At 41.0% G+C, this 12525-nt stretch overlaps 1 protein-coding gene across 2 annotated transcripts in view; it reads left to right on the forward strand.

Annotated features, from left to right (window-relative positions):
* The window catches only part of SMARCC1 (SWI/SNF related, matrix associated, actin dependent regulator of chromatin subfamily c member 1), a 196702-nt gene that overhangs the window by 38601 nt on the left and 145576 nt on the right, over positions 1-12525 (forward strand). For both annotated transcript variants that reach the window (XM_054481871.2, XM_054481874.2), the window contains exons 4-5: positions 5552-5633; positions 7533-7625. In XM_054481871.2, coding sequence (XP_054337846.1) covers positions 5552-5633; positions 7533-7625 — 175 coding nt within the window. The remainder of the gene's footprint in view (positions 1-5551; positions 5634-7532; positions 7626-12525) is intronic.

Genomic DNA, 12525 nt, shown 5'->3' on the forward strand with positions numbered 1-12525 from the left:
ATTTTTTTATTTTCAGTAGAGACCAGGTTTCTCCATGTTGGCCAGGCTGGTCTTGAACTCCTGACCTCAGGTGACCCGCCAGACTCGGCCTCCCAAAGTGCTGGGATTACAGGCATGAGTCATCGTGCCCGGCCACAGTGAAATATTTTTATCTGAAATCACTTGCAGTAGTTTAGAAAGATACGTGTAATACAGGCCGGGTGCAGTGGCTTGTCTCAAAAAAAAAAAAAAAAAAAAAAAGAAATATGTAATACAGTTTCCTTAAAATTAAAAGTGGGACTAAAAAAGACGTAAAGGATAGGGTTAGCATTGTCAGGAATAAGGATTTTTCCAAGTCTTTTATGCAGATTGTGCCAGAATTATTTCCTTTCAGGTATAGTTATGTATCCAGTTTCAGTGTGCACCTTCTCTCATCTCTTGTGCCTCACACACTTGAAGTGAGTGCATATTTTAGTAACTCCCCACTCTGTTTGGATATCTGCATACTGACCTGTCATTCTGACCATGCCCTGACTTGCCCCATGCCTAACATGCCTTTCAGTACTTTGTGTTCTTTAATTGAACTTCACAGTCTAGGTTGCATTTCTGGCTTTAGGTCCAAAGTTTGCTGGTTTTGTTATTATGGCAAGCACTATTTTCTTCATATTTCATTGTGGTTCTTCTTTCTTACTGACTTCTCAGTAGTCTTTGTTTTAGTCTCTAATGACACGAAACTCTAATGTCATGCATATGAGGTTGAATGGGAATACCTGGTAATTACTAGCATATTTGTGAAGAGACTGTACAGATTAATATTACAGAATTGGCCAGCTGTGGTGGCTCATGCCTGTAATCCCAGCACTTTGGGAGGCTGAGGTCGGCAGATTGCTTGAGCCCAGGAGTTTGAACCCAGCCCAGGCAATGTGGGAAAACTCAGCCTCTACAAAAAATAGGAAGATTAGCTGGGTGTGGTGGCGCATGCCTGTAGTCCCAGCTACTCGGGAAGCTGAGGTGGGAGGATCACTTGAGCTCAGGATGTAGAGTCTGCAGTGAACCGAGATTGCACCACTGCACTCCAGCCTGGGTGACAGAGACCCTGTGTCAAAAACAGAAAGAGAGATTACAGAATTGAAATGTTAAGTTTGATCTTTCTGGATGTTTCTAAATAGGCAAAATCAATGGGTGTCTTATTTATGGTTTTTCTCCTGAAGGATACAACTTTGTATAGAGTTTTGAAGTATAGTTACATGTAACTGAAGGATAACAAGTTTGACCTATTCATGGGAATCCAAACAGATCTCCCAAAGGAGAGATTAAATACCAAGTTCAATTAAGTAATAGAGAATTGACTCTTAGTGCCCACATGCCCAGAGATTAGGACATTGTTTATTTTTACCTGCAGTTCTGAAGAGATTGTTACATTTTTTTTTTTCTTTTTTGAGACAGAGTCTTGCTCTGTCACCCAGCAGGCTGGAACCCTATCTTGGGAATGTTTATATTAAGTTTTGCTTTCTAATAATACAGAAAGATGTTCAAGCTTCAACCCGAAAGAGGAATGCAAATTAGAACTATAATCATTAGGCCGGCGTGGTGGCTCATGCCTGTAAAAGGGCATCAGAAGCAAACTTCTAAAAGGAAAAACAAAAATACACTGAGCCAAAGGCAAGACAACAATAGAGCCAAACAGTTTTGTGGAAAAGTGGCAAAAGCTGGCCTCAAATAAGGAGCTTTGTACGATGACAGCAAGCTATAATACCCTGGAGACCATCCCCACAGGAGGGTCTAGTATGCCATACCCCAAAAGGGTGGCAAACATCGTAGTGGGGCCAGATGTGGTAACTCACACCTGTAATCCCAGCACGTTGGGAGGATGAGGCAGAAGAATCACTTAAGTCCAGGAGTTCAAGACTAACCTGGGCAACATAGCAAGACCCCATCTTTATTTTTAAAAATAATAGTAAAATAAATAGATATCCTGGAGGCAATTAGAGCTCTGAAAACAGGTATGTAAGTATGAAGAATGAGGGGTGAAGAATTGAAGAATAAGGAAAGGAAAATGTATTTGTTATTCATTAAATGGAAGTGTATCGTAAAGATATTCATCCTTGTCTTCACGTTGAGTAGTTGGAGGAGTAGGAGGAAAGAGAAAGGCTGTTCTTGCTTTCTTGGATGGTAGAGGTAGAAGAAAATCCACATATGAGTAGACCTGCTCATTTCCAGCCTATGTTGTTTAAGGGTCGAGTTTAGATATTTTGCCATGTATTTATTTCTAAAATAGGATTTTAGAAAGTATAATAACACTACCATTATTACAGATATGAAAATTAACAATAATTTTTAATATTAAATCGTTGAGCGTTCAAATTTCTCATCTCATAAATGATTTTTATGTCTTATTTGAATTAATATTCAAACAAGGTGCAGTGCAGACGTTGCCTTTGGTTGATATGACTCTCTTCGAGAAAGATAAAGTTGTCTATCTCTTCTGTCTCTTTTCCTCACAAGTACCTTCCGCTCTACTGAAATAGTTGTCTCGTAGGATTGTCCATGTTTTATTAGATTTTGCTTATATGCCTCCAGTTTATCATTTAACATGGTCTTCTAAATTTCTTGTAAACTGGTGGTAGAAGCTTAGTCTGATTTGGTTCCTTATCTTTTTTTGGCAACAATAATAATCATAGATAATGTTTTATTCTTCTATCTGGAGGTATACAATGTCTGGTTGTTTATGTGTGTAATGGGCAGACATTGATGTTCACTGCCTAGAGTCATTTCATTACAACTTTACAAAGTCACAATATTCTAATTTTGAAAATTAGATTGTAGTTTTTTTTTTTTTTTTTTTTTTTGAGTCAGAGTCTTGCTCTGTCGCCCAGGCTGGAGTGCAGTTTATAGTTTGCTCTATAAAGCTGCACATTCTTCTAGCCAGTAGGGCTGTAAAGGAAAAGTTTTAAAAACCTGGCCATTGTCCTCAGGGTATCTAATGAGATGTCTCACTAACAAGATAGTTCTTTGATGGGGCTGTATCAGCATTGTGCACAGGATGTATTAAGAACATGAAAGGCCGGCGCACTGGCTCATGCCTATAATCCCAACACTTTGGCAGGCTGAGGTGGGTGGATCATGAGGTCAGGAGTTCGAGACCCGCCTGGCCCACATGGTGAAACTCCATTTCTACTAAAAATAAAAAAATTAGCTGGGTGTGGGCCAGGCACAGTGGCTCACACCTGTAATTGCAGCACTTTGGGAGGCCGAGGTGGGCAGATCGCGAGGTCAGGAGTTCAAGATCAGCCTGGCCAATATGGTGAAACCCTGTCTTTACTAAAGATACAAAAGATTAGCTGGGCGTGGTGGTGCGCGCCTGTAATCCCAGCTACTCGGGAGGCTGAGGCAGGAGAATTGCTTGAACCCAGAAGGAGGAGGTTGCAGCAAGCTGAGATTGCCCCATTGCACTCCAGTCTGGACGACAGGGCGAGAGTCCGTCTTTAAAAAAAAAAAAAAGATGGCCGGGCGTGGTGGCTCACATCTGTAATCTGTAATCCCAGCTCTTTGAGAGACTGAGGCATGCGATCACCTAAGGTCAGGAGTTCGAGTCCAGCCTGGCCAACATGGTGAAACCCTGTCTCTACTTATTAAATAACTGGGTGTCGTGGAGCACACCTGTAATCCCAGCTAATCAGGAGGCTGAGGCAGGAGAATCGCTTGAATCCAGGAAGCAGAGGTTGTGGTGAATCGAGATCACACCACTGCACTCCAGCCTGGGCAATAGAGTGGGACTCCATTTAAAACAACAACAACATGAAAGAAGATAGGCTTAGCTTTATAGAGCAAGTGACTTGGGGACTGATTCTGGAAGTGATAGTGTCAGGCCCATTGAGTGGGTAGTAACATCCTGGAAAGGCTACAGAGTTTAAAAAGAAAGATTGGAAGTGTGGGGAACATCTCCAGAATAAAATAGCATGACATGTGAGTTAAGAGTATGAGCTCTGGACTTAGACTGCCTAATTCTAGGCAGTATCTGGTAATGATTAAGAAAATTATAACTGGGCCAAGCGTGTTGGCTCACCCCTGTAATGTCAGCACTTTGGGAGGCTGAGGTGGGAGGATTGCTTGAGCTTAGGAATTTGAGACCAGTCTGGACCAACATAGTGAGACCTTTGGCTTTACAAAAATAAAAATAAAAAACAGTTACCTGAGTGTGATGGCTGGTGCCTATGGACCCGGCTACGCAAGGCTGAGGTTGAGGTGGGAGTATCCCCTGAGCCCAGGAGTTCAAGGTTACAGGGAGCTCTTACTGCACCAGAGCATTCCAGCCTAGGTGACACAGTGAGACTCTGCCTCAAAAAACAAAAATTATAACTATAGCTAACATTTATTGATCAAGTTACTTTATGTTAAACTTAAGCACTGTTCTAATATATACCTCATTTAACCTTCACAAAAACCCACAGTAGGCTATTATATTTATGAAGCAGTCGATCCTTGGGTTAACAAATTGCTCAAGACTAATGTAGTTTTCCACAATCCTTACTTTCAGTCACTAAACTCTACTCCTCTCCTGGATGCTAGTGTTAAAAGAACTAAAACAGAGCAAAAACAAAGTAGGTATTGAATAAAAAGTAAGGAGAAACAGGCATTAGACTTTGTAAAGATTTAACCAAATGGAGGTGACATGCTTGGGAACTTAATGTAAAGAGACATTGGAGAAGAGTTTCAAGTAAAGGTAAATAGATCAATTTTACCACATTTAGGAAAACAGTACTTGTTATTCATACTTGTGGGTTTGGGATACCTCCAGCTATCAAGTGATTTCAGATTAAGGGATAATCTCTGCTCTTGACTGCTACTGTGGCCAGTTAAAAATTTTATTTGGAGAAAAATTGTCTGTTTAAATCACAAGTCTTACAGCTGTATCAGAATTAAATACCCAAGATGCTTTCCTTTATCTAAGAGAACACAGATACTGCTGAATTTGAACAAATGATTTTTTTTTTTTTTGAGACAGAGTCTTGCTCTGTCACCAGGCTAGAGTTGCAGTGGCGTGATCCCGGCTCACTGCAACCTCCGCCTCTCGGGTTCAAGCGATTCTCCTGCCTCAGCCTCCCAAGTAGCTGGGATTACAGGTGTGCACCACCATGCCCAGCTGATTTTTGTATTTTTAGTAGAGATGGGGTTTCACCATGTTGGCCAGGCTGGTCTTGAACTCCTGACCTCTTGATCTACCTGCCTCGGCCTCCCAAAGTGCTGGGATTACAGGCGTCAGCCACTGCGCCCAGCCTGGATCTGTGGACTGCTTTTCTATAAGATGTAAGATGTCTTAGATTTAAGGAAAATTAGATAGATATGTCATGGAATTGACACTTCATTTTCACTGAGGTGGATCTTAATATATCTTTTATAAGGGTGTTGATACTATGTATTCTTATGTTACTGAGAGAATATCTCACACGTTTTGTAGAGTTATTTTAATTTCCAAATCTTTCTAACTCATTTGCATTGAATTCTAAAACCAAGTTTTCATTTGTGTTTAAGCTGGGAGACAAATTAACTAGGGTTTTTCTTTTTTTTTTAGGCGGAGGTTTGACCTACAGAACCCATCTCGAATGGATCGTAATGTGGAAATGTTTATGAACATTGAAAAAACATTGGTGCAGGTAACTTGGAAACTTAGGTTATTTAACAAGTTTGCCTTTAATATATTTTCAGTTTTAAGATTGGCTGGCCAGGCACGGTGGCTCACGCCTGTAATCCCAGCACTTTGGGAGGCCGAGGCAGGCAGATCACGAGGTCAGGAGATCGAGACCATCCTGGCTAACACGGTGAAACCCTGTCTCCACTAAAAAAAAAAAAAAAAAAAGAAAAATTAGCTGCGCGTGGTTCCAGGTACCTGTAGTCCCAGCTACTCGGGTGGCTGAGGCAAGAGAATGGTGTGAATCTGGGAGGCGGAGCTTGCAGTGAGCCGAGATTGCTCCCCTGCACTCCAGCCTGGGCAACAGAGCGAGACTCCGTCTCAAAAAACAAAAACAAAAAACCGATTGGCTCTCAAAAAAAAAAAAACCAGATTGGCTTTACTGGATTGCCAAAAGAACAAAGGAAGAAAATGAATGTTCTGAAAGGTATTGTTTTATTATTTTTATGGGTGTTTGGGGATTAGAGCTATGATTAATCTTGTCTTTAAGAGTATTAAAATTTATGGTGAAATAATTTATGATAATTTTCTTAATTTTACCTAATGTATTGTTTGAGTTGTCTTTATTTTATTATTTTATTTTTATTTTCTTTGAGACAGGGTCTCACTCTGTCACCCAGGCTGGAGTGCAGTGGTGCAGTCAGAGCTAGGCTCACTGTAGCTTTGAACTCTCGGGCTCAAGTGATCCTCCCACCTCAGCTTCCCCTGTAGCTGGGACTACAGGCACACGCCATCACACCTGGCTAATTTTTTTGTATCTTCTGTAGAAATGGGGTTTTGCCATGTTGGCCAGGCTGGTCTCAAATTCATGAATTCAAGCAATTTGCTTGCTTGGCCTCCCAAAATTCTGGGATTACAGGCATGAACCACAGAGTCCGGCCTGCCTTCATTTTATTTAGTATAAACACTATTCCATCCTACTGTTCACTTGATTGAATATTTTCTTTGGATTTGTTCCATGGTTGTACCATAAATATACATATTATTTCTCTAAATGTATTATAACCTGGAAAAGAATGCTTAATGTCCTTATTTGTGTTTCCTAATATGTTTATTGTTTGATAATTTATGGTGATCACTAAATTAACCTTCCTGGGGAGAGGTAGCTGGCAAAAATTCAGTTAGATGTTATTGTTAACTTAATATGTGGAAGTTGTTTGTCCCACAGATTCTTAGCTAGGGAAACAATTGGATATGTTTTGTTTGTTGGGTGAGAGTTTTCTTCATGATTTGGGGAGTTAACATACGTGTTTTGCCATTGCTATTTTTTATTTATTTTTATTTATTTTATTTTATTTTGTATATATATTTTTTGAGATGGAGTCTCACTCTGTCACCCAGGCTGGAGTTTAGTGGTGCGATCTCGGCTCACTGCAAGCTCCAACCTCCCGGGTTCACGCCATTCTCTTGCCTCAGCCTCCCGAGTAGCTGGGACTACAGGCGCCCACCACTACGCCTGGCTAATTTTTTTGTATTTTTAGTAGAGACAGGGTTTCACCGTGTTAGCCAGGATGGTCTCGATCTCCTGACCTCATGATCCACCCATCTCGGCCTCCCAAAGTGCTGGGATTACAGGCGTGAGCCACTTGCCATTGCTATTTTTAAGATTAACTGTAATCCCTTCCATAGCTAAAAACACTATATTAGACCATTAAAGTAAATTTGGGTAAAATTGGGGAGGAAGATTAATCTGGCAATCTGGTATGGTATCTTAATGAAAAAGTTGCTGAATTTCTTTAGGTCATGCTTCTCAATATTTTTTGTGGCAGAAAAGGTTATCTGGGGGTGGTTTGTATATTGCATAAATAATGTGATATTATTTCAAAACTAAGAGAATTTGAAAGTCTGTTCTTTTCATCCTCAGAACAATTGTTTGACCAGACCCAACATCTACCTCATTCCAGACATTGATCTGAAGTTGGCTAACAAATTGAAAGATATCATCAAACGACATCAGGTAATAGACACAATCACTTCAGATAATAATAGACACGATCACTTCATTTTGTAGTTGTAAGCCTCTAATAAATGTCAACCATAGTAATGTTTTGGATTTTTTGATACATTTGCATCAAAAGAAATTTTTTTCTTGAGTTTTTTTTTTTTCTTTATAGAGATGAGGTGTCACTTTGTTGCCCAGGCTGGAGTGCAGTGGCACTATCCTAGCATCCTTGCTCACTGTAGCTTTGGACTCCTGGGTTCAAGAGATCTTCCAGTTTTTTTGTTGTTGTTGAGAGAGTCTCGCGCTGTCACCCAGGCTGGAGTGCAGTGGTGCAATCCCGGTTCGTTGCATCCTCTGCCTCCGAGGTTCAAGCGATTCTCGTGCCTCAGCCTCCGAAATTGCTGGGACTACAGGTGTGTGCCACCAGACCCCGCTAATTGTACTTTTCGTAGAGGTGGGGTTTTGCCATGTTGATGAGCCTGGTCTCGAACTCCTGACCTCAAGTGATCTTCCCACCTCAGCCTCCCAAAGTGCTGGGATTACAGGCATGAGCCACTGTGCCCGGCCACGATGGTTTCTCACTATGTTCCCAGGCTGGTCTTGAATTCCTGGCTTCAAGTCATCCTCTAGCCTCGCCCTCCCAAAGTATTAGGATTGATTATAGGTGTGAGCCACCATACCTGGCCTCTTTTTGAGTTCTTAAAGTACCAATGTTTTTTTCTCTCCCCTCATCTTTAGCTTTTAGCCTGGAATAGCATTTAATAAAGTCATTGGTATGGAGTCATTAGTCTTATTGTAAAGTGTGCTTACATAGACCTAAGGAGACCAGTGTATTATGTATCACAGAACTCTACATCACAGAGATTATAAAGTCAAATAGAGTTGGTAACATAATTGTTGGTAAGAAGAAATGAAATATTACTTTCAAGTAATCCTGTCTCCCCTAACCCCCCATTTTATGTATTCTGTTACATATATGATTTAAAAAAAACAGTTGAAGACCGGGCGTAGTGGCTCACGCCTGTAATCCCAGCACTTTGAGAGGCCAAGGCGGGCAGATCACGAGGTCAGGAGATCGAGACCATCCTGGCCAACATGGTGAAACCCCGTCTCTACTAAAAATACAAAATTAGCTGGGCATGGTGGCATGCCACTGTAGTCCCAGCTACTGGGGAGGCTGAGTCAGGAGAATCACTTGAACCCAGGAAGTGGAGGTTGCAGTGAGCTGAGATGGCGCCACTGTGCTCCTGGTGACAGAGCAAGACACCGTCTCAGAAAAATTCTGCCCCCCTCAAGCTTGCTTTGTCTTGATACACATGTACTAGTACTGTCTTCTGACATCTTAGCCTTCTTCTTCTGACTTCATTTTAGGCTGAGACTTTGGGTATTTACTACATGTAAGTTTATGATTACACGTGACTAAACTGTAATTAAGCCCATCACATAGTAAGCTAGCTGAGGAGACTTATGTAGAAGATAATTTTCTGAAACATTCTTTGTGTGACTGCGTTTTATGGATCCTTAGAATTGGTTGAGAAACCTCATGAAATGTCTTTTTTTCCTGCTGCAAAAGAGATTACCAATTGAATTATGTTTTAGCATTTAGTAAAATATCTTGCATGTTCTGAAAGTTAATGTTTCTAATACTGCTTGCAATTATAGATTGAGTACATTCTTCCTCTTATATATGACATCTCTCTCAAAGTGTAAGGTAATATAATTATTTTATCATATTGGGCAATCTGAAGTCCATTTCCTTTTTTCACTAGTATTATGGCTTTGAACAGATCCCTTAAACCTCTCTTTTGGAATATCTTTTTATTGGATTGACTGTCAAATGCAGTTTAAAGTATATGTGGAATGTTACCAGGGTAGAAGTAGAACAAATTAACCTGCTGTTTCTTGCCTTGAAGCTGAAATTACCTACTCTTTTTGCTACCGGGTCACACTGGAAACATTTTATATATTGCCTACAATTTATGCTGAATATTTAGCTGTTACATATATGTATATATATGTTACATATATACACACACACGTACATATATGTGTGTATATATACGTATATACACACACGTGTGTGTATATATACATGTGTATATATACTTTTTTTTTTTTTTTTTTTTTTTTTGGAGACAGAGTCTCACTCTGTCACCCAGGCTGGAGTGCAGTGGCTTGATCTCGGCTCACTGCAAGCTCCGCCTCCTGGGTTCACGCCATTCTCTTGCCTCAGCCTCCTGAGTAGCTGGGACTACAGGTGCCCGCCACCACGCCTTGCTAATTTTTTTGTATTTTAGTAGAGACAGGGTTTCGATCTCTTGACCTCGTGATCCGCCCGCTTCGGCCTCCCAAAGTGCTGGGATTACAGGCGTGAGCCACCGCACCCGGCCCTTGCGCTGCTAATTTTTGTATTTTTTAGTAGAGATGGGGTTTCACCATATTGGAAAGGCTGGTCTCGAATTCCTGACTTCATGATCTGCCCAAAGTGCTGAGATTACAGTCATGAGCCACCTTGCCCGGCCTTCTTCTTGTTCTTTTTTTAACAACAGGTGTGCTCCACTGCACCTGGCTATTTTATTTTTATTTTTGAAGAGACAGGGTCTTGCCTAGGCTGGTCTCAAGCTCCTGGCCTCAAGAGATTGCCCCTGCCGCCTCGGCCTCCCAAAGTGCTGGGATTGCAGGCGTGAGCCACGGAACCCGCCCTGCAGCACCCCCCTCCACCAGCCACCCTGCTCCTTTTTTTAAATAGAAGGTTTGTGGAAACTGTGTCAGGCAAGTCTGTTGGTGCCATTTTCCCAACAGCATGTGCTTACATTATGTCTGTATATCACATTTTGGTAATTCTCACAGTATTTCAAACTTTTTTAGTTTTTTGCTTGTTTATTTGTTTTTTTTTGAGATAAAGTCTTTCTCTGTCGCCCAGGCTGGAGTGCAATGGCGCGATCTCGGCTCACTGCATCCTCCACCTCCCGAGTTCAAGCAGTTCTCTGCCTCAGCCTCCTGAGTACCTGGGATTACAGGCACCCGCCACCACGTCCGGCTAATTTTTGTATTTTTAGTAGAGACGGGGTTTCACTGTGTTGGCCAGGCTGGTCTTGAACTCCTGACCTCGTGAGCCACCCCCGCCCCCCCTCGGCCTCCCAAAGTGCTGGGATTACAGGTGTGAGCCACCGTGCCTGGCTTACTTTTTTAGTATTATTATACATGTTATAGTGATCTGTGATAGGTGCTATTTGATATTATTTTAATTGCTTTGGTTTATCACAACACCCATAGAAGATGGTGAAGTTAATTGATAAATGTATGTGTTCTGACTTCTCCACTGACTGGCCACTTCTCTATCTCTCTACCTCTTGTCTAGCCTGCCTATTCCCTGAGACCCACAAGTATTAAAATTAGGCCAATTAATAACCCTACAATGGCCTCTAGCTGGTCAAGTCAAAGGAAGAGTTGCTTATCTCTCACTTTAAATCAAAAGCTAGTAGTGATTTAGTTTAGTGAGGAAGGCATGACAAAAGCCAAGATAAGCTGAGAACTTGGCTTCTTAAGCCAAACAGCCAGGCTTTTAGTGCAAAGGAAAAGTTTTTGAGGGAAATTAAAAGTGGGACTGTAGTGAACATGCAAATGATAGGATGCAAAACATGCTTATTGCTGATACTGAGAAAGTTTCAGTGGTCTGGTTAGGAGATCAAAGCAGCCCAACATTTCCTTAAGCTAAATTCTAATCCAGAACAAAGGCCTAACTCTCTTCGATTCTGTGAAGGCTGAGAGAGGTGAGGAAGCTGCAGAAGGAACGTTTGAAGCCAGCAGAGGTTGCCTAATGAGGTTTAAGGAAAGAAGCCGTTTTCAGAACATAGAAATGCAAGTTGAAGCAGCAAGTGCTAATGTAGAAGCTGCAGCAAGTTATCCAGAAGATTTAGTAAAGATAATTGGTGAAGCTGGCTACACCAAGCAACAGATATTCAATGTAAATGAAATAGTCTTCTATTAAAATAAGATGCTATTTAGGGCTGTCATAGTTGGAGAAGTCAATGCCTGGCTTAAAAGCTTCAGCCAGGCTATTTTGTGGCTTAATGCAGTTGGTGACTGTAAGTTGAAGCCAATGGTCGTTTGCCATTCTGACAATAGTAAGGCCCTACAGATTATGCTACATCTATTTTGCCTGTGCTCCATAACAAAACAGCAAAGCCTAGATGACAGCACATCTATTTACAGTATGGTTTACTGAATACTTTAAGCCCACTGTAGAGACCTACTGCTCAGGAAAAACAATTTCTTTTGAAATATTACTGCTCATTGACAGTCACTTAGTCACCAAAGCCTCTGTTGCAGATGTGCAAGGAAATTAATGTTATTTCTATGCATAGTAACACAACTTCCATTCTGCAGCCATGTTTTAAGGAGTATTTCGACTTTCAAGTCTTGTTATTTAAGAAATACATTTTGTAAAGATAGAGCTGCTATAGTTAGTGATTCTTATGATGGATCTGGGTAAAGTAAATTGAAAATCTTCTGGAACAGATTCATCATTCTTGATGCCACTAAGAACACATGCAATTCATCAGAGGTCAAAATATCAACAGTAACAGAAGTTTGGAAGACGTAGATTGTGACCCTCGTGATTGACTTTGAGGGGTTAAAGACTTTAGTAGAGGAAGTAACTACAGACGTGGTTCAAATAAGAGAACTAGAATTTGAAGTGAAGCTGGAACATGTGACTGAATTGCCGCGATCTCATGACAAAACTTGAACAGATGGAAGAGTTGTTTCTTATGGATGAACAAAGTGGTTTCTTGACATGGAATCTACTCCTGGCACAGTTGCTGTTAACATTGTTGAAATGAGAACAAAGGATTTTAAATATTACATAAATTTAGTTGATAAAGCAAGCAGCAGGGTTTTGAAAGAAATTCTG

This window comes from Pongo pygmaeus, chromosome 2 (genome assembly GCF_028885625.2).
Source record: "Pongo pygmaeus isolate AG05252 chromosome 2, NHGRI_mPonPyg2-v2.0_pri, whole genome shotgun sequence".
In the NCBI taxonomy this organism is placed as follows: domain Eukaryota; kingdom Metazoa; phylum Chordata; class Mammalia; order Primates; family Hominidae; genus Pongo; species Pongo pygmaeus.